This window comes from Geotrypetes seraphini, chromosome 8 (genome assembly GCF_902459505.1).
Source record: "Geotrypetes seraphini chromosome 8, aGeoSer1.1, whole genome shotgun sequence".
Lineage (NCBI taxonomy): Eukaryota > Metazoa > Chordata > Amphibia > Gymnophiona > Dermophiidae > Geotrypetes > Geotrypetes seraphini.
The window spans coordinates 162,403,386-162,426,382 of record NC_047091.1 but is presented as its reverse complement, the minus strand read 5'-3'; the positions used below and the strand labels follow the sequence as shown (position 1 = coordinate 162,426,382).

The following is a 22,997-nucleotide window of genomic DNA, read 5'->3' as shown; positions in this document are numbered from 1 at the left end:
AGAGTTGGCGTTTGTGAAATATAAAAATACTTAAGAAGAGGAGCACAAAACAGAATACCGGATGAAAATGAAAGAATCCAAGAGGGAGATCATCTGGTGAAAGGGCAGACAGAAAGCAAATGGCTAGAAATATAAAAAAGGGAGACAAAAAGTTTTTCAGGTATATTAGTAAAAGAAGGAGGATGAAAAATAGAACAGCGAGACTGAAAGATACTATGAACCACTATGTGGAGAGTGATGAAAAAACAAATGTGCTAAAATACTTCTGTGTATTCAAAAAAGAAAATCCTGGAGAAGGACCACGATTGGCAGGCAAAATTATAAGTAAGAATGGAGTGGATACTATGCCATTCACCGAAGAAAGTGTTTATGAGCAACTTGAAAAATTGAAGGTCAACAAAGACATGGGACCAGACTTGATCCATCCCGGGAAGTTGAGAGAGTTCAAAGAGGTTCTGGTGGCTCTACTAAAGATTTATTTAAAAAAATCCCTGAAGATGGGAGTGGTTCAATGTGATTGGATAAGAGCAGATGTGGTTCCTCTTCATAAAAGTGGTTGCAGAAACGAAGCAGGAAACCACAGGCCGGAAAGCCTCACTTTGGTAATTGGAAAATTAATGGAAGCATTGCTGAAGGAGAGGATGCTGAAATTCCTAGAATCTAATGGGTTGCAAGATCTGAGATAATATGGCTTTTACTAGAGGTAAATCGTGTCAAACGAATCTGATTAAATTCTTTGACCAGGTGACCAGAGAATTAGATCAAGGGAAGTGCACTAGATATAATTTGCTTAGATTTCAGCAAAGCCTTTGACATGGTTCCTCGTAGAAGGCTCTTGAACAAACTTGACCAGCTGAGTTTAGGACCCAAAGTAGTGAACTGGATTAGAAACTGGTTGACTGACAGACAGACAAACATCAAGAAAGTGGTGGTTAATGGAATTTCCTTGGAGGAAGGAAAGGCGAGTAGTGAAGTACCTCAAAGATCGTTGCTGGGGCCAATTCTGTTCAATATGTTTGTGAGAGATATTGCTGAAGAGTTAGAAGGAAAGGTTTGCCTTTTTGCGCATGATACCAAGATTGGTAACACAGTAGACATCTCAGAGGGAGTGGAAAACATGAAAAAGGATTTGCAAAAGTTGGAAGAATTGGTCTGATGTCTGGCAGCTAAAATTCAGTGCAAAGAAGTGTGGAGGCATTTGGGGAGCAGAAATCTGAGGTAGATATTTGTGCTGGGAGGTGAGAGGCTAATATGCACAGATGGGGAGAGGGACCTTTGGCTGATAGTGTCTGAGGATCTGAAGGCAACAAAACAGTGTGACAAAGTGGTGGCTGTAGCAAGGAGGATGCTAGGCTATATAAAGAGAGGCTTAACCAGTAGAAGAAATGAGGTGTTGATGCCTCTATACAGGTCATTGGTGAGGCCCCACTTGGAGTATTGTGTTCAGTTTTGGAGTCTGTATCTGACCAAGGATATACAAAGATTTGAAATGGTCCACAGGAAAACGATGAAAATGGTAGGGGGTTTACGTCAAAAGAAGTACAAGAAGAAATTAGAAGACCTCGACATGTATACTCTGGAAGAGAAGAGTAATATGATATAGACATTTAAATATTTGAAAGGCATTAATGTAAGACCAAATCTTTTCCATAGAAGGGAAATTAGTAAAACTAGAGGACATAAATTGAGGTTGAGGAATGGTAGACTTAAGAGTAATGTTAGGAAATTATTTTTTACAGAGAGGGTGGTGGATGCCTGGAATGCCCTTCCGAGGGAGGTGGTGGAGAAGAAAAGAGTGACGGAATTCAAAAAAATGTGGAATGAACATGGTGGATCACTAATTAGAATATGAATGAGCAAACATTTTCACTGTCTCAATCCAACAAAGAAGATGGTTTGGGTAGGATGGAGTGAGCTTCAACGGCAACTCCAGGAGTTGGAACCTAAGAACAGTACCGGCCCAGAAATAAAGGAAAAAGACATTTTAATTTAATCATGAAATTTGTAATGCTATATTTTGACACCTTTCCACATTTTTTTTCTTCCATTTTCTCTGACTTTTTTTTATTGGTCTATAAACTGCCTAGACCTGTTTTCAGAGGAGGTAGCATAGCAAATTTTAATAAACTATAAATTTTTAATAAACAATGAACAATAAAGTCAAAGTCAAAAAGATGGGGAGCCATAGACTGCACGGAGCCGGAGGCACTGATTATTTACTAGTGTTTAAGCCCATTACATTAACAGGTGCTAGAATATATGTCTGTCTTTTTTTCTTTCTGTGTCTCTCCCTGCCCCTATCTCTCTCTCTTCCTTTCTTTCTTTCTCCCTCCCGCTGTCTGTCCTTCTTTCTTTCTGGTTCTCTCTCTGGCACCCTGTCTGTCTTTCTTTCTTTCTTTCTGTCTCTCTCCCTGCCCGCTGTCTTTCTGTGTGTCTGTCTTTCGTTGTAATGCGCTGCCTGCCTGTCTTTCTGTCTCTCCATGGCCCTCTTCTGTCTCCCCTCCCCCAAAGCAAACCAAGATTGCTCCCAGGCCCCCTTTCCCTCTCCGTCCCCTTCACTTCCCTGTGCAGCAGCAGCAGCAGCAGCATTTCCCTCTCACCCTTCCCTGTGCAGCAGCAGCATTTCCTCCCACACACACACACACACACACACACACTTCCCTGTGCAGCAGTAGCATTTTCCGGCCTTCCCTGTGCAGAAGCAGCATTTCCCCCCCACACACACACACTTCCCTATGCAGCAGCAGCATTTCCCACCCTTCCCTGTTCAGCAGCAGCATTTCCATGTCTTCCCTGTGCAGAAGCAGCATTCCCCCCCCACACACACTTCCTGTGCTGCAGCAGCATTTCCATGCCTTCCCTGTGCAGAAGCAGCATTCCCCCCACACACACACACTTCCCTGTGCAGAAGCAGCATTTCCCACCCTTCCCTGTGCTGCTGCAGCATTTCCAGGCCTTCCCTGTGCAGCAGCAGCATTTCCTACCCTTCCTTGTGCTGCTGCAGCATTTCTCCCCCCCCACACACACACACTTCCCTGTGCAGCAGCAGCATTTCCCAGCCTTCCCTGTGCAGCAGCAGCATTTCCTCCCCCCCCACACACTTCCCTGTGCAGCAGCAGCATTTCCTCCCCCCCACACACACTTCCCTGTGCAGCAGCAGTATTTCCCCCCCACACACACACACTTCCCTGTGCAGCAGCAGCATTTCCCGGCCTTCCCTGTGCAGCAGCAGCATTTCCCGGCCTTCCCTGTGCAGCAGCAGCATTTCCCGTAGCCCCCTTCCCAGCCACCATGTTTAAATTCACAGAAAAGTGCTGCGCTGCGCTACCACTGTCTTTGGCGTGTTCTATCCAGTACGGCCAACCCTAGCGGAAACAGGAAGTAGTCAGAGAGGGCGGGCCGCAGTGGACAGAAGACAGCGAGGCCAGCAGTAGTGCGGTGCAGCGTTTTTCTCTGAATTTAAACACGGGTGAGCCGGCAAGAAGGAGGAGGCTTAAAAGTAGCTGGTTTTGGCGGTGAGTGAGGGTGGGAGGTGGGAGTCGCCGGCTGTGCTGTATCTCTCCGTGTTCGAATTCGGAAATGGAATTCGGCACGGAGGGACACAGCACTTGTCAGATACCCATAGCCTCTTAAGTGCGCATGCACGCTTAAGAGGATTATTATTATAGATTAGGATGACTACCTTTTTGTTTACTGATGAATAAAATTGCTTGGTCTTCCCCCCCAAAAAAAATTGCATGGTTTCTCTGGTCATTTTTGTGTGCTACAGTCAGTGCAAAATATTTCAAAGCTGAGTATTTCATTTGTTTAGAAGAGGAGAGGTGTGGTTTGAACAGCTGGCTATTGTAAACGTGAAGTTAGTAACATTATTGAGAAATAGGTGGGTTTTTTTTTAGGCTTGCATGATCTTCCAGTGTCTGAAAAGGGAATATTCTAAATTGGGGAATACATTCCAGTATCTGAAAGATTGCACAAAAAACATCTGTCTAGAAGCACTTAATGATAGAACATATCCATCAAACTCTCTCCTAAAGCCAAAATTTCCATAGCACAAGTAATTGGGCAGGGTAGAGACCATCCAAGTTTTGGTTTTGGATTCTGTACCAAAACTTGCCTGAATTTGGGTTCAGGTTTTGGCTGAAAATGCCAATAGATATTTGGCTGAAATGAAAACTCTTTCCTCCCCGCTCGTGATCATTCTCAGCCCCTTTCTGGGCCTACCTTTTAGTTGGTGGGTAGTAGAATCAGGATAATCTCCACACACTCCTCCTGTGCATGCCTGGCTCATAAAATGATTTTTGAGTCTGCTGCTGGGTGTCCTGACAACCATCTTGAGAATGGAACCAGTGCTCTTGCCTGTGCCGATTCCTGTCTTAAGATGGCTGCTGGGAACTCCCACAATAGTCTTTTAAAGCCATTTTATGAGCTGGGCCTGAGCAGGAGTGAATGGGAACACTCCTCTTCACACAACCCACCAACAAAAAGTTAGGCCCAGGAGGGGGCTGCCACCAGAGGGGTGGACTCAGGAGAAGGGGGTGTTGCTGTCAGGTCTCGAGGCAGTTTTGTTTATGGCTTCATTTTCTGCTGAAACTGAGCAGTCCCTAAATTGTGGATTTGAGTCACTAAGTTCTAAATCTTAGAGGCTGCGGTAAATTGCAAATACAGTATTTTGTTTCTAATTTGATATCTGTAATAGCATTTCCACTGCAGACCTCAACTGCAGAAACTCATCCTCAAAGTTTGTTTAGACAAATATTGTTTTGCACTTACTGTAAATATTTGCCCTGCAGCTGCTTGCATCTTCAGGTTTTAGAAGTTTTCCTTGGGAATTTTAGTAGTGCTGTAGACATTATTAATAAAGGCCCCCTTTTATCAAGCCGCAGTAGAGCATTTTAGCACTGGCTGGCAAGGTAAATACTCTGATTCTCATTCAATTCCTATGGATTATAATATTATGATCCGCTGGAGTGGCAATTCTGAGATCTTTTCCTTCATTTTGACTTTATTATATAGGTCATCTATTTAGATGGCTTTTTGCTTTTTTGATTAACCTTTTTGGTGGATCTGTTTATTTGTGGTTAATCCTTTCTCATTTTTCTAATTAACGTTTGATTGATAAAAGGAGGCCAAAAACAGTAGTAAACAAACCTTCCTAGACCTGAAACCTGCTGTCCCAGAATCCTATCACTGATGATTCAAATATCAAAATCCACATATATGGCAAGAAAAGATCGTAATCTTATGCTTCTTAGTGGGATTAATAACTGTCATTTCTGCAACCAAATTTACACCTTAGGTAAGCATTTATTTGCAGTCGGTACACTTGATAATTGGAAACAATTTTGATGGTAGCATAGTCTTAAGAAAGATATGTCCATTACTCTATCCTGATTATTGTGCATAGTTCAAGTATTTCAAAGTACCTGCAGGGACTCGTAAAACAACATATAATTTAGGTGTGCTAGCCATATTAGCGTGCGCTACATGCGCTAAATGCTAATGTGTCATAAGAACATAAGCAATGCCTCCACTGGGTCAGACCTGAGGTCCATCGTGCCCAGCAGTCCGCTCACGCGGCGGCCCAACAGGTCCAGGACCTGTGCAGTAATCCTCTATCTATAGTCCTCCATCCTTTTTTCAAGCAGGAAATTATCCAATCCTTTCTTGAACCCCAGTACCGTACTCATAGAAACATAGAAATAGACGGCAGATAAGGGCCACGGCCCATCAAGTCTGCCCACTCCAATGACCCTCCCTATCTATCTTTGCGGATAGATCCCACATGTCTGTCCCATCTGGCCTTAAAATCTGGCACCCTTTCGGTGAAGAAGAACTTCCTAGTGTCACTGTGCAGTTTCCTGCCCCTGATTTTCCACTGATGCCCCCTTGTTGCCGCGGGACCCTTGAAAAAGAAGATATCCTCTTCCACCTCGATGCGACCTGTGATGTACTTGAATATCTCGATCATATCTCCCCTCTTTCTACGTTCCTCGAGTGAGTAGAGCTGCAATTTCCCTAACCGCTCCTCGTATGGGAGCTCCTTGAGTCCCGAGACCATCCTGGTGGCCATTCTCTGGACCGATTCCAGTCTCAGTACATCCTTGCGGTAATGTGGCTTCCAAAATTGCACACAGTACTCCAGGTGCGGTCTCACCATGGATTTATACAGTGGCATAATGACTTCAGGTTTACGGCTGACGAAACTCCTGCATATGCAACTTATGATTTGCCTTGCTTTGGATGAAGCTTGCTCAACTTGATTTGCAGACTTCATGTCTTCCCTGACAATCACCCCTAAGTCTCTTTCTGCTTCAGTTTTTGTCAAGATCTCGCCATTTAGGGTGTAAATCTTGCATGGATTTTGGCTTCCCAGGTGCATGACTTTGCATTTTTTGGCATTGAAACTGAGTTGCCAGGACCTAGACCAGTGCTCCAGTAGAAGTAGGTCATGCATCATATCGTCTGCCATTGAATTATTGTCTGTTGTGCTCTTGTTCACTACATTGCTTAGCTTGGCATCATCGGCGAATAATGTTATTCTTCCTTGGAGCCCTTCTGTCAAGTCTCTTATGTAGATGTTGAACAAGATCGGGCCCAGGACGGAGCCCTGTGGCACTCCACTTATCACCTCTGACATTTCAGAGGGGGTGTCATTCACCACTACCTTCTGAAGCCTACCTCCAAGCCAGTTCCCAACCCAATTGGTCAATGTGTCGCCCAAACCTAAAGAACTCATCTTGCTTAGGAACCTGCGGTGTGGTACGCTATCAAATGCTTTGCTGAAATCCAGGTAGACGATGTCCAGGGACTCACCAGCATCCTTGTCACCCAGTCAAAGAAGCTGATCAGGTTGGATTGGCAGGATCTCCCCTTAGTAAATTCATGTTGGCGGGGATCCCGTAGATTCTCCTCGTCCATGATTCTATCCAATTGGTGTTTGATTAGGGTTTCCATTAGTTTGCTTACTATTGATGTGAGACTCACTGGTCTGTAATTTGCCATCTCCATCTTGGAGCCTGTCCTATTACGCTCTCTGGAAGCGCATTCTAGGTATCCACCACACGCTGGGTAAAGAAAAACTTCCTAGCATTCGTTTTGAATCTGTCCTATTTCAACTTTTCCGAATGCCCTCTTGTTTTTTTATGTTTTGAAAGTTTGAAGAATCTGTCCCTTTCTACTCTCTCTATGCCCTTCATGATCTTGTAGGTTTTTATCATGTCTCCTCTTTTCCAGGGAGAAGAGCCCCAGTCTCTCCAATCTTTCAGTGTATGAAAGGTTTTCCATGCCCTTAATCATTCGTGTTGCTCTCTTCTGGACCCTCTCAAGTATTGCCATATCCTTCTTAAGGTACGGTGACCAATACTGAACACAGTACTCCAGGTGCGAGCGCACCATTGCCCGATACAATGGCAGGATGACTTCTTTTGTTCTGGTCATAATGCCCTTCTTAAGATATAATGGACTCGACGGCTAACGTGCCTTAGTAAAAGGACCCCTTAGTTCTTGGCAATTTTTTGTGCAGGATTGGCTTTTGAAAATTTCACTCCTAAATGCGAATTAACTGAACTTATGAGTGAGCTGATCTGATCCTCATCTCTTAGCAACCCCAGCGTTTTGCTGACCTGTAAGGTCCAGATGCACTAACGCTAGTGATCATCTAAAGTTATTGCTAAACCAGTTTTAACTGGTTTAGTGATGATTGGATTTGCCGACCTGATGCACAGAACGGCTCACTGCGTGGTTTTCTGCACAATTGCTCATTCTCTGATCCAGCCATGCAAATGAGGTCATTAATATTGAAATGCCATGTAAACTAGCAGAGCGATTGATGCTCTAACATGGCTTCGTGATGTATAAAAAAAGTGATTGCTTGTAGCGATCTGAAAAAAGCGACTGGTCAATATCATCTGCTTACCTGTCCTGCCAATTGTTGAGCCCTGAAATTAATATATTTATAACATTACCATATCATCTTTTTTTATTTATTTTTTTTTAATGGGCACAGGACGCACTGGGAAGATGGCCTAAGGGCCTAATTGGCCCAGATACCTAAGACCCCACTCATAGGAGGAGCTTAAGATATGCAGGCCAATCAGGGTCTTATGCCCCTCGGTGCTCGCCAGGATGCTCCAAGAAGGTGAAGGCCTGCCATTTCAGAGGTGGGCCTGCTGGCAAGAGGGAGTGGGCATCCCGCTTACTGATTTCTACTATGGGGGAGGGGGGATCTTTGTGTAGAGGGGGGAGTGTTCGGAGGGGGGCGTCCAGGTGATCCGGATGCACAATCGGTATGCTGAGGCAGGAAGGAGTGGTCATCCCTACTGTCTCTCTGGGTGTGTCACTGTCGTAGGGATGGCCGTCATTGGGGTGGGGGTTTCAGGGGCCTGTGATTGTCATTGGGGGAGGGGGTGATGGGATGACTCTTATTTTTTTTATTGGGGACAGATATTGTGCATGGGTAACACGCACAACATCTTTGTCCATAAAAGAAAAAAAAAAAAGGTTTCCTGCCCCAAACATCTGAGTGGCAGGAGGCTGCTTCAGGGCTTCCCCTGCTGGCTCTGCGCATGTGTGTGTGTCGCTCTCACAGCGATTCATCAGCAGGATCGGACGGGGATTATGATGAACCTCTGCTCAAACAATTTGCATGCAAACTTGTTTGTGCATCAGTCGCCAGCCAAAAATTAGACCGCAGTGGACCCACACAGTTTTACCGACGCTGTGTAGTATCTCTAGGCCCTAAGGTTGCTTATATCCTTCAAATCACATGGGTGTAGTGTTAGAAGAAAGCTAATGTACTTTATCAATAAGTTTAAGTGCAATATTTCAGAAAAACTAAGCACTGATAGAACACCTCCCTCCCTTCTGTTGGATAAGTGTTTTTTGCATCTATTTTTGTGTGCAGACCTATAAATAGGGATTTGTCAAATTGTGAACCCTGACGCTTACTCATTTAGTTTTAAGGCATGATCTTAAAAATTACTAAAATTAAATTAGCTCTGAAAAGTTAATTTATGTTGTAAAAGCTAACATCTTTTTAATTGCTTTTGAGTGGGATGCTGTATAACATTATTTTTGGCTTGCTTCTTTTGACTTGTGTATTGATTAGATACATTTTGTTGCATAATTTATTAGTGCACATGGTAAAAGATCAGACAATAGCTAGCCACACAGCTTTGGACAAAGACAAGACTTGACTTTGTTACAGTATGTCCAGATGGTGCACAAGAAGAAAGCATTCCTGGAGAGGTCAGACTCGGGACCAGGAGAACAGAGTGATTTGAAAAGTGTCTAGGCTTGTAGCAGGGCTGCAGAACTGACTGTAAAGTCAGAACCGGTGAGCAGAAAGAAGTCTAGATGAGAGAGCTTCTGGAAGACATAGTTCAGGAGTCTGTTGTACCAACAAATGTGCCTTTACTGCATCCTTTTATATACTGCCTCCAGTTGGGGAGCATCCTGTACTGGATCGGTGGGGACTTTGAAAGATACAGTATGTTTAACTCCTGGGCAGCTGAAGGCTAAACCTCTTCGGTCTTTCTCTAGTCCCATATCTCTAGTGACTTGACGACAGGTTCCTGGTCTCTGCTGATCAGAATTGCCAGTTCAAACTGTGTGACACCTGACACTTCATGATGACTAGTATTGGGGCTGTATATTGCCATATACTGTAGAAGACTTTGCCAAGTCACATCCACTTTTCCATGTTACAGATAAGTACAGTAGTAGAAACTTATCTGGTACTTTGGGATCTTGCCTGATGACCAGGATTGGCCACTGTTGGAAACAGGATACTAAGCTTGATGGACCTTTGTTCTGTCCTGCCATCCCAGTATGGCAACACTTATGTTCTTTTTTTAAAATAATTTTTATTGAAGAATTTTCATGATACAAAAAGAAAGCAGTATAAAGGATATTATAAAAACACAAATAGCATCCAGCTAACATATCATCCTAAAGGTTGGTTAATGTAAAACTATTACCTGTTATAATCAATAAAGTTAACAATTAAATGTGGAGGGGCATTTTCAATAGGACATTTTAAGACACTGCATAAGGCCAAACAGCATTATGTTACCCTGTGGGAGAGCTTGTGAGATCTAGTGTCTTCTTGAGTGGCTGAGAGGGGGTGTTGGTTCTTTAGGCCTGGTTTATCAGCTACTTGCCCCGGCTGGGGCTTGCAGGGTTCTTGGGAGGGGGGGAGGGGAGGGGGGGCGTTCTGGCGTGTGGAGTGTGTGCATCTGTGTGACTGGTGGCGAATAGTGTGCGTGGATGTCTTGGGGGTTACTTACTTCGAAAATACAGGGTAGTACTGGTTGGTTTGATACATGCATCTTCCTGTCCTTATGAGTTCCCATAGCTGATCAGCGACAAGCTTTTTCGATCTTCTCTACCTTTGGATTTCTGGCTGGGTTCGGATGGTGGGATTGCTGCCTTTGTTGTTTCTTTCTGATATTTGGAACTTCTATGCGTTTTTTTTTTGCTGCTGAGTTTGTATTATGTCTAGTTGTAACCTTTTTCATTTTCAATAACAATATATTAAAAAAAAAAGAAAAAAAAAAGGACATCTTAAAACAAAGTTTGGACGTTTTGAGAAGACATCCAGAAATTCAGTAATAAAAATGTCCATTCTCAAAACTGCCATATATCTAACTTAGGGCCTCTTTTACAAAGCCGCGCTAGCGGCCTCAAAAGCCCATAGAGATTTAAAGGGCTTCGGGCCTGTTGCCGTGCAGCTTTGTAAAAGAGGCAGTTAGTTTATTAAAAGATGTCCACATGAAAAATTCATAAAAGCAAGCTGTTTGGATGTGATACCTGATTATCCTACCCTGTCAGAACAACTTGCCATCAGCTGATCAGGCAGTGCTGGAAAAGCAGCGGACTGAGAGAAGCCGTGCCCATAGAAGCAACGCCGCTTAGAGACGGATCAGTGGTGGAGTGGGACTTTGCATGGGAAGAATGTCTGCTGTGAAATGCATTACACAAAAATGCAAAGGCCTCCGGTTCCTGGGATGCAGAGCCACCCTGAGATGATGGAAGAATTTGGTTCTAAGGCTGCCAGAGGTCCACTGCTTTGCACACAGAACCATCAGCTGTGCTGAGTCCTAAAACTAAAATAAGCTACCCTGCTGGGCTAGTCGAGCATTTAGCCACCTGCTTTCAGGGGAGAGGCTAAGCATTGTGTTGCCCTCCCGGCTGTGCCAAACAACATATGGCACAAAAACACTCCAAAAGCATCCAATTTGCGCAATCCAGGCAAGAATCCACATTAGGAGAGCCCAAGCACTCCATTCCAGCAAGTTTTGAGGCAAAAATTGCAGTTTTGGAGAAGCAGGGAACTTTTGAAAGAAAATTGCTAAAAATCCAAGATGGCAACCGCTAAGAAATTCAAACCAAAATCATAATATTTTTCAAACATAGCAAACATTAAAAATGGTGATTTTAGGATTTTTCAGGTGGGGGAAACCTTGAAAACTGTGAAATTCAGACCCCCCCCCCAAACCTTGATTCACCTCACACTGTGACAGCATTTACTCACTTTGACCTGTGCTGAAATGCTGGAAATGTGCTTCAGCCTGCCACAGTTCTCTCACAGTAGCTAGAATCGGAGAATCACGGCCTCATGCTTAGAATGCCTCCATGATACTGATCTTCGGGCTGCCAGTCAGACTCCATGCCTGACTGCACCTCCACCCCAGCGGACCGATGCACACGTTCAGGAACGAGCGTAGGCATGGAACACAGCCAGCACCCAAGGCTATTGTGGTTCTGTTGCTAAATTAAATAAGAGGGGACAACTCTGTCTTGTTACTCTGTACACAGAGAAGACATCAGAGAGCATATTCACACAAAGTTTTGCTTTAGGATTCAAATAAAGTGTATTAATCATCTTGATAAACAGAAAACCTGACTTGGGTCTCAAAATGGGGATACTCTGCATGGCCATGAACAATACTGCACTTAACCATTAGCCATCTGAATGGTGACAAATTTTGCTAGTAAACTATTGAGTCAAAGTCCATAAATCTTCCCAGGATCATTTCACTGAAAACAAAATACTAAATTTGAAAGCATAGAGGCCTGCTTTTTCAAAGTTTTTAGCATGACACATAGCCGTTGAATATATTGGCAGCATTTTAAAGATCAAAGCTTAAAAATCAGGTCCTAAAAGAAGAAACCATTCAAGACAAACTAGATTCTAGAACAGGGGTGGGGAGTGTGTGGTGTAGTGGTTAGAGCTACAGCCTGAGGTTGTGGGTTCAAATCCCTCACTGCTCCTTGTGACCTTGGGCAAGTCACCTAATTCCCCCCATTGCCCCAGGTACACTGGATTGAGTTTGAGCCCCTCGGGACAGATAGGGAAATATGATAAAAGTAAATCCATGTGAAACAAAACACTTTAGCAGTTCCTTTACTTTGACTGGCATAACTTGTGGGTAATTGTATTTTTGCCACAAGTGGAAACCCTTGTTGCTTCAAGAATAATTACTGAATTTAAAAAAAAAAATGTTATACAGTGGTACCTTGGAATCCAAACTTAATCCGTTCCAGAACCCCGTTCGAGTTCCAAACGTTTGAGTTCCAAGACAAGTTATTCCCATTGAAAAGAATAGAAACTGGATTAATCTGTTCCTTGGTCGCACAAACTCTGCAAGATTGGGACCCCCAGCAGCAGAGGCAGCATGATCGGGATCCCCAGCAACAAGACAGCAAGATCGGCAATGGCAGCTACAAGTGGTATTCAGCCCAAAGCTTCCCTCCCAGGTGGAAACAGGAAGCTGCGTCAGAGGGGAAGCTTTGGGCTGAGCACTGCTTGCAGTTCGGATTCCAAAGCAGCGTTCAGATTCCGGGGCAAAAATGAAGAAAAAAAAAGTTCGGATTCCAAATCGTTCAAGTTCTGGGGTGTTCGGATTCTGAGGTACCACTGTAATTGGACCAGTGGCATAAGTTGCCCTTGATCTGAATGTACTACTGCAGAAGCAGCTCAAGGAAGAAAATGAGAGGGGGCTCATTTGCAACTGCTCCCAAATAATCTGAGCTGGATTCCCCTGCTCTCGGTGCCCTTTTTGAAATTGTTGTTCGACTTATGCCATTATATGTTGAACTTTGGGTATTTGTTCATTACAGCTTTTTCTCTCTATTTTTTTTTTTTTTTTTTAAAGTCCATTAATTCAGTAGCCCCACCTGACTATATCTGTCATTGGATTCTTGAAAGCTATAAACATTTGACATGTCAGTTTAGCTAGTAAATGTATTTAAGACTGAGTGAGTAATATTTGAGGCACTGGAGATTGTTGTAAAATGCCGAAATTGATTAGTAAAAGAATTCTCAGTATTTTCTAGAGAGAATAGCGATTTAGGTCTGTTTTTCAGTCTAATATGTTTTTCTCCACTCTTGATTTTATCTAATCTATCCTTTTTAATTGTGCATGATCTCACTGCCAGCTCATTAATATCTTTACTCTGTTGGAAGTACTGTAAGACATGAGGTATCGCTGAAAAGTTCTCAGCCCAACCAAGAAGAGAATGATATGGAGCCATGAAATTTACAAGTTATTCCAGACTTGATATTTTTCATTTTATTTCATATCATTGAAAAGAAAAATGTGGAATAACCTGAAAGTTTCATGGCTTCACATCATTCTCTTCTTGGTTGGGCTGAGACCTTTTCAGCAGCCCCTCATATTAGTCGATACAATTAGAAATGGAGGAAGCCCTACTTGGGATGCGAGTTCAGGTTTTCTTGGAGCAGAGGAGGCAGGTGAGGAAAATGATAAGTATGGGAAGCCCTGAGTGACATCACCTTTGGTACCAGTGAATGTAGCTCTTAAGCTAGATCCAGTGCAGGGCTCTTGAGCTGAGGCGGCATGCTGAGGAGGAAGATGAAAGCTCAACCAGTATGGGCTGTTAAGTGTTTGGTGATTGAATTCACCACTTTTTCACCATATTCATGGGGAAAAATGTTGATGGATAATTGTAATAACGGGGCAGTTGTAGGGGTCTCATTGCGCATTTGTGCACCAGTAGCGGAACCATTTCCATTTCAACCCAAACCATTTTCTGATTGAAGGTCTTCTGGCTGCCCCGAGGCTCTGCTCGATGTCATGTGGTAGGTTCAACTTCTCCACCTTCATGCACTCCCGAGAGAGGTGGTTGAGAGGAAAACGATGATGGAGTTTAAAGAAGCATGGGATGAACACAGAGATCTAGAATCAGAAAATAATAGTAAATATTGAAGAACTAAGGCCAGTACTGGGCAGACTTGCAGGGTCTGTGTCTGTATATGGCTGTTTGGGGGAGGATGGGCTGGGGAGGGCTTCAATGGCTGGAAGGGTGTAGATGGGCTGGAGTGAGTTTTGACAGATTTCAGCAGTTGGAAACCAAGCACAGTACTAGCTCTAGCTTTGGGTTCTTGCCCAGAATTAGCTAAGAAGAAAAATTAAAAAAAAAAAATTTTTTAATTGAATCAGGTTGGGCAGACTGGATGGACCATTCGGATCTTTATTTGCTGTCATCTACTATGTTACTATGTATTTAATATTTATATTAATAATAATAATAAACTTTATTCTTCTATACCGCAATAGTCAAAAGACTTCTAGGCGGTTCACATTCTAAGAAGGCTGGACAATCGGCGAAATACAGGGTGTAAGAAGAGAGGGTTACGTGAGAAATAGGTAAAGGAACAGCAAAAAAACAGCAGAATTAACATCGAGGAAGAGAGAGGGAGAATATATCGTTTAGAGGCTTCTGTTTAGGAGAAGAATTTGTCAAATAGAATGGTTTTAATTGACTTTCGGAATGTGCCGTAGGTCAAACTGGCTCTGTTTATGTAGTTGTCCAGCCAGGACTGCTGTCTGCCTGCTTGGAACTTGAAAGTCCTGTCCAGAAAGGATTTGTATTTGCAGCCTGTGATTTTTGGGTAAGCGAATATGTTTCGGTTTCTGGTTGGTCTTAAGGGGTTGTGAAATATGAAGTGTGGTAGTAGGTAGTAAGGCGCTAGACCCCAGACCTGCTTGAAACAAATGCAGGCAAATTTGAACAAAATGTGCGCCTCTATTGGCAGCCAGTGCAACTTTTTGTAGTAAGGACTGATGTGGTCATTTTTCCTTAATCCGAAGATCAGAGATGCCCAGAGTTAAGGGGTGCATTTGGATTATATAGTTAAAATGTGTGTGTGTGTGTGTTGGGTGTTTAGGGCCCTCTTACCAAGTAGTGCTCTGATGCTCTTAGTGTCGGAGCTTCTAGCGCTACAAAGGCTTAGAAAAGGGGGGTGGTAAATCCTCTATAATAAAACCCTAAGCGCACATGTGCACTTAAGGGTTTTGTGATCCCTGCCACCGTGCTGTGTCCGTCCAGGCCAAGTTCGATTTCTGGCACGTGGGGTAGCTTGCGACGGCGATTTCAGTGGCGGTTTGACTCCTGCGCTGCCTCTTTTCACCCGCTGACCAGCAAACGCAGCAGCCGCGGGGCATTTGCTAGGCTGGCTCACTTCAATAATGCGAGATGGGCCGGCCTAACAAAAGCCCCGAGGCTGCCCAGGCTAGCAGATGCTGAATAGGGGGAGCAGGGAAAGGAGAAGGTCTACTGCTGGATAGGGGGATTAGGTAAGAGGTGCTGCTGGATGGGGGTGGGGATGGGGGGGATAAAAGGAAGGGAGAAGGGCTGCTGCTGGACAGGGGAAGCAGGGAAGAGGTGCTGCTGGACAAGGAGGAGGTAAAAGGAAGGGAGAAGGGCTGCAGCTCGACAGGGGGGAAAGTAAAAGGAAGGGAGAAGGCCTACTGCTGGACAGAGGGAGCAGGGAAGGGGTGATGGTGGACAGCCGAGGAAAGAGAGAGAGAAAAAGAAAGAAAGACAGAAAGCGGCCAAGGAGAGACAGAGAAAGAAAGACAGACACACACATCTATTCTAGCACCCGTTAATGCAACGGGATTAAAGACTAGTTTGATATAATCTCTCTTTGTAATGCAGGAATGTTCTTCTTTTTGCTTAGGGTTATTTTCTGTGCATTTCTTGCATTTGCACACTGTAAATTTAAGTTCTTACTTCTTACTAAACTTTGTTTATGTTTGTATTACCCTATTGAAGGATAGATGATGATTCTTGTAATTAATTTTCAACAGACTATTTTTTTTACTGGAGAAACAAATAGGAATGATGATCATTCTTAGAAAATACCTCCTGTATCTGAATATAGCAAGCTGATTTGGTTGTGCTACAGAAAGACAGTATATCAAGAATCTCATAAATTAAACTAAGGGTGTACTAAGGTGCTTTGACAAAACTCCTGTCCTTGTGGCTCCAGTTTTGTTTTAAAATATTCAAGGAAGTGTTGGTGATTCAAGAGAGGAACAGAATTCTTGAGTTCACTGTAATACCGTATCCAACAGTGTGTTTTAATTACTACCACTTCTAATCATTTCTATAGCTCTACTAGACATACATCAAAATTCAGAAGAAACAATCCCTGCTCAAAAGCGCTTACAATCTAGTTAAGACAGACAAACTGGACAAGAAAGTGCATCAATACATTGTGCACAGGGGGTGGGGAATTTCAGAGGGCACGATAAAACAGATATTGGTGCTTAGAAAGTGGTTTGAAGTTTAGAATTTAAAGCAAAATTAATTTTTTTTTTGGTTTAAATGTTTTGATATAGATTTCTGATTCATGGTTTTAGGTAAATTGTGATTTAGTCAGATATAGACTGACATTGTTAGGATTATTCTTATGATTATTCCATCTAACTGTTTTGTAACTTATTGGTTTCATTGTATGCTGTTCTGATCAGTGTTTACGATTTGATATTGTGCTTTTTTATTTTTCCCATTATATCTTTTGGAAAAATGGGGAAGGGGAAAGGAATTGGGACTTATATACTGCCTTTTTTGTAGTTTTTACAACCACACTCAAAGCAGTTTACATACAGGTACTTCGAGCATTTTCCCTATCTTTCCTGGTAGGCTCACAATTTTCGGACTGTTCTTGTTATTTGTGGTAGTACGGTTCCTGAAAATAGTTGCGAACCACAAAATCATGAATAATGAAACATTGAATCTATGGGGAAAATAGAGGTTAGATTCCAGCAGTACAGTATATGTTGCACCTCAAAACCGCAAAAATTGAACAGTGGATTCTATTGGAAAAATAGGATTAGGTTCCTGCATAGGACAGCACTTGAAGTCCCTGTAATTCTCTCTTTGGATGCTTGAGGGCTATATCTGGAATCAAAGCCTGACCATGAGGTGAACGTGAAAGCAAAAAAACTGGTGTTTTTTTTTTTTTTTTTTCCCTTTTTTTTAAAGTGCTGGCCTGTAAATACACGAACACAATGGCATGAATTGATGCAGCTGTGGATAGGCAAAATTACACATTGTAAACATGAATAATGAGAACATGTAATTTATGGTATTTTAGTATATGAAAACATGCAGATATACTGTCTTTATTTATGATGTAAGTTCAGTGGCATATTAAGGGGAGGTTGGTCCGCCCTGTTGCTGGCACCCATCCTCTCCGACCTGCTCCTTCCTGACTCCCCCCCCGCCATGCATACTTCCCTTGCCCCGTATTTCTTTAATTTTCCTGGCACAAGCAACATCAGCATCAATGTCGGCTCTCTCTGACATCACTTCTGGGCCCTGCACCTAGGAAGTGATGTCTGAGGGAGAGCCAACATGGTGTGGGCAGCAAGTTCATGATTCTGCTTGCGCCATGGAAATTAAAGAGGTACGGGGAAGGGGTGCATATTCACGATGGGGGGGAGTGTCGGGAAGGATTGGGGGAGGGATGCCATAGCCCTGGCACCACTCACCCTCATTATGCCATTGCTGTTTGAGCATTTGTCAGTGAAAAATTACCTTGCACATATGTTTCAATAGAGAATTGCAGATTAAGTTCTAAATCATTCTTTTATTGAACCAGCAATTTGAATAGATACCTGAATAGGAAGTGGGGGGTTTTCAGTTGTTTTGTTTATGCTTTACCTACAATTAATTACAATAAGAAAGATCTCCTGCTCACTGTCCTAATTCACTGTTTCTGTGGTGTTGCATTGTATGCAGAATCTGGTTTCTTGGCATTTCAGTTTAACTTTTGTCTATTTTTAGTTTGCGATTATTCCATGTTGGGCGAGGGTGTTTCTGTGTTCTTTGTGTATGAAAAGGACTTGGTTTTCTGTTAGCATTGACTGTACAATGGATTATTAATTAAAGGAGTGAGAGGGTTAAAATGCTTGTTTAGGCATATTTGTTAGTGCAAAGTGCTTGTATTGTACTATTATATGTGTATTTATTTGTTAATGTACTATAATTGTTTTAAAAATGAATAGTTTATTTAAAAAACTAATTGACTGTGCAGGATCTGGCTTGTTTAGATTTACAATGCGTGTGTTGATGTTCTAGTGCTCACTGCAGTGTTTAAGATGCTGCCTTTTCCTAGGTGCACCCTTGTTGTGTGACTCATGGATTATTACTAAAAATAACTTTTTTATATAGAGGAGGAGGTTGTTAAAAAATGATCAGCACTGGCTGTCATATATACTAGGTCTTACATTTTTGGACATCTTCACATTCAGTGTTGAAAGTGTTTACTCTATCATACATTGGTTTTTCATCACATCTGGGTTTCCAGCGGATATATACTAGGTATGCCACTGGATTTAATGACCCTATTCTAACCACCAAATTTCCCCATCCTGTCCCATCCGGCTACTTTATCATGCCATCCAGCTGGAAAAAATTTCTGGGGAGAACACTGTTAATTGTAAATAATGCAGTAAAATAAGTTAAGATACACTCTATTTCTAAAGAAAATGTGAGGTTGGTGAGGGGATAGGGATGAATCTTTGTCCCTATGTCACTTTCTAGAGGGAGCTAATGCTCTACTAAATAGTGCCCCAAATACATTTTTTTGTATTTGGCCAGTGCCAAACTTTCAAATATTTTTAAATTGCTTCTCTTGTCAAGCTATATTGACTAGTAAACCGTATTAGAGAGGTTTAGAATTGGGTGAAAAATGCAGACAATATAATATTAAAAAAATTGAAGTTGGAATGGGGGTAGGGTTAGTGATGGAAAAAAAGTCAACTCAAAACTGAAATACATAAAATTACAATTTCATAATGTGCACATTTCTTCTGTCTATAGATTTTAACTTTTGAGACCAAGAATCCAATTGAGTTAGCAGAACGTTTACGTGCTGTATGTGGAAATCAGAGCAATGCCTACGCCCGACTGCTTGAATACCGTCTCAATGCTTTACGTGGACTCTGGAATGCTCAGCGACAGCTGGCCATGGAAGAGCAACATGAACGCGAAAGCTCTAGTGATGAAGAAACTATGGCCTTGCTTAAACGTCAAGGTTTGCTACAGCAACCTGAGCAGGCACCTTTTACATCTCGAGTGGGTCTCTTGTTGGTTTTTCCACTTATTAAGTCTCAGAGCCGAACAGACCCCTCTCTTTGTAATATAACTGCTGAGGTGCTATTGAATTGCCTTCGAGACTGTCAGCCACTGAGTTTGACTAAAGAGCCTGCTGACTGTCTTAATGGGATTGAATCTTTACTCTGCTCCTGGTTGGAGGAAAATTTTACCTTTGGCCAACAGATCCCATATAAACAAAAAGAAAATTCTGCTGCTGCTCTTGTTGCCTTGGCTTGTGCACGGTAAGAAAGTAAAATTGATGTCAACTTGTGCAAACAAGAAAGTCACTGGTACAGTAATTTATAGTCATTTGGTAAAGGATGCCCCAGTAAATTTGGTTTATATGAAATGTGTTTCCTATAGATCGGTTTAGTTTTTATAGTAATCTTTCTGTAGAAATATCTTGGAACTAGATTAATGGCATTGCAGATTATCCAAAGATGTATTGTCCAGACTCTTGGGATATTATGCCTAATGCATATGTCCACACTGATGTGGTCCTAGCAGATCTACTCATCCATTGCTTCCATCGTTGCATCCAAACTCCCTTTGTTGAAGCTGATGACTTGATGTAGTTAATCTGTAAATATAATATTCAAGTATATGGAACTTGCTTTATATTTTTTTATGAATTACTGCCAATTCTTGTGGAAGTACTACAAGGGTAATCTTTAATTAAAAAAAATTTCTTACCCATGGAATCATTTTCAAACACTTGCTCTATTGATATGTGGGTAGGAGAGCACAAACCCTGTGTGCACATGCTCTACCCCCGATATGCCTCTTGAAGGCAAATGAAAAAGTAACACTTTTAGTTTTCATCTAAACTCTAAGTAAAACTTGAGGTTGAATTATTATTTTTTTGTAAATTATTCACACCAATATCGGGTATAACTGTGTGCAGGTAGTTTTCAACGTAATCTATCAGTTGGTTATGAAAATTGGCACATTTGAGATGTTACAAAGAAAATTACATCAAAAATCTTTTGTTGTATATACTCTAATATAAACCTATCGGAGTATAAACTGAGATACCATATTTTGCGCCCCCCCTCCCCTTAAGGGAAAAATGGTAACCCGAATATAAACTGGAGGGTTTATATTCTACCATCCCTGTCTTTGCCTTCCCTGTGGTGCCCTACCGCCTTCCCTTCTGCTTCCCAGTAATCTTCCCCCTCTACCACTGCCAACCCTCCTGCTGCCCCCCTCCCATACTGGCAGACTTCAGCACGTATCCACACTTGCACCACTACCCCCACCTCCAACTAGCGCTCACTGCTTCCTAAGCTGAGAGTCCCCCCTTCCCCTCAGACCTACCGTGACATTGGGCTTGTGAGGCTTCAGCAGCCTCGCGAGACTGTTACTGGAAATCTTGGCAGCCATTTTTGTTGTGGAGAAAGAATGGGCAGGAGCAAGTGGGAATTGCTCCTGCCCCAACATGCCACTAGACCACCAGGAAGGCACAGTAGGCCTGGAGGGGTGGGGTTTATTCTTGCTTGGGAGGGAGGGAATGCTAGCCAGTAGGGGTCCGGGTATGGATTGAAGTCTGCTGGTTTGCGGGAGGGGGGATTGATGGCAGTGGAGGAAGAAGACTCAAATTATAAATCAAGACCCCCATTTTTGGGCCCCAAAATCTCAGTTTATGTTCGAGTATATACAGTACATTAATTGTAGTATATTGAGGTTCTCCTAGTTTTACTTCATTTGCCTTTTTCTCAACTGTTGATACTTTGTCTTCAAGCTAAGACCTTCTATCACGTGTTTAGTAAAGAGTGCTATAGATATTCTGTGCTTTATTCCACTCTGAAGCCTGTTCACTGCTGAGCTGCATCTTGTACAAATGGTGAAGAGCTAGAAGAGGGAAAGAGAGCCTGATTTAAAGGACTGGAATTGATTGGGTAGGGATTAATAGTGTTGGAGAGTTTGCATAACTGCAGGAAAAGTGGTATTTTCAAATATTCTATCTGAAATAATAAAACGCTAGCCGCGCATGCGCACTCAACTGCGTGATTCCATTTTCCCTGATCCGAGATGTATGTCCGTGGCCTTGCAGGCAGGAGTGCGCATGCGCGAGCGCTGGGCAGATCAACTCCACAAGCCGGAACCGCAGCCAGCCACTGCGACACGGTGGAAGAACAGCTGCAGCCCCCGAGCTCCTCACCAGCCTGTCCCACCCCCTCGACAAGGGCTGAAAAGCTGGCCTCGCGTGCTCTACAACCAACTGCCGCTCGCTTCCGCGTGCCAGGGTGATGCGCAGGCGCGGGGGCTCCCGCAGTGTCCGGAAGCGGCGATGGCGGCGCTGCTGCTGGTGGCGCTGCTCCCGCTGCTGTGCACGAGCGACACGCCGGAGCAGGACCCCGCCTGTCAGCAGCATGCGCTTCGCTCGGCCACTCCGTCTCCAAAACACCGGTCCGCTATTTCCAGCACGCTGTCGGTGCCTGCAGGCCGCGGTGTTGGTTTCAGGCCCGCGGTGCCGAGCGGCGGCTGACAGGAGGAGACGGTTTCGGCTGCGCACACCGGTGTGGAGCAGTGGCTGCCAGGAAGAGGCCTTCACAGAGCGGAGACAGGGGAAGCTGTTCCTGCTCCCCCTGTCCAGCAGTAGACCTTCCTTCAAGGCAGCACAGCTAAAGCACTCAGGTAGTACATAGGACAGGGGGGGGGGGGGAAAGGAAGGGAGTCCTACTGCTGGACAGGGGGAGCAGGAACAGGTGCTGATGGACAGGGGGGGGAAAAAGGAAGGGAGGCCTACTGCTGGACAGGGGGAGCAGGAACAGGTGCTGATGGACAGGGGGGGAAGGAAGGGAGGCCTACTGCTGGACAGGGGGAGCAGGAACGTGCTGATGGACAGGGGGGGAAAAAGGAAGGGAGGCCTACTGCTGGACAGGGGGAGCAGGAACAGGTGCTGATGGACAGGGGGGGGAAAGGAAGGGAGGCCTACTGCTGGACAGGGGGAGCAGGAACAGGTGCTGATGGACAGGGGGGGAAAGGAAGGGAGGCCTACTGCTGGACAGGGGGAGCAGGAACAGGTGCTGATGGACAGGGGGGGAAAAAGGAAGGGAGGCCTAATGCTGGACAGGGGGAGCAGGAACAGGTGCTGATGGACAGGGGGGGAAAAAGGAAGGGAGGCCTAATGCTGGACAGGGGGGGAAAAAGGAAGGGAGGCCTACTGCTGGACAGGGGGAGCAGGAACAGGTGCTGATGGACAGGGGGGGAAAGGAAGGGAGGCCTACTGCTGGACAGGGGGAGCAGGAACAGGTGCTGATGGACAGGGGGGGAAGGAAGGGAGGCCTACTGCTGGACAGGGGGAGCAGGAACAGGTGCTGATGGACAGGGGGGGAAAAGAAAGGGAGGCCTACTGCTGGACAGGGGGAGCAGGAACAGGTGCTGATGGACAGGGGGGGAGGAAGGGAGGCCTACTGCTGGACAGGGGGAACAGGAACAGGTGCTGATGGACAGGGGGGGAAAAAGGAAGGGAGGCCTACTGCTGGACAGGGGGAGCAGGAACAGGTGCTGATGGACAGGGGGGAAAAAGGAAGAAAAGCCTACTGCTGGATAGGGGGATCACAGAAAGCGGCTAAGGA

General features: G+C 44.0%; 1 protein-coding gene across 2 annotated transcripts in view; it reads left to right on the top strand.

The window, feature by feature from the left end:
- Positions 1–22,997, top strand: part of HECTD4 (HECT domain E3 ubiquitin protein ligase 4) — a 492,696-nt gene that overhangs the window by 18,598 nt on the left and 451,101 nt on the right. For both annotated transcript variants that reach the window (XM_033956861.1, XM_033956860.1), the window contains exon 2: positions 19,141–19,658. In XM_033956861.1, the coding sequence (XP_033812752.1) occupies positions 19,141–19,658 (518 nt within the window). The remainder of the gene's footprint in view (positions 1–19,140; positions 19,659–22,997) is intronic.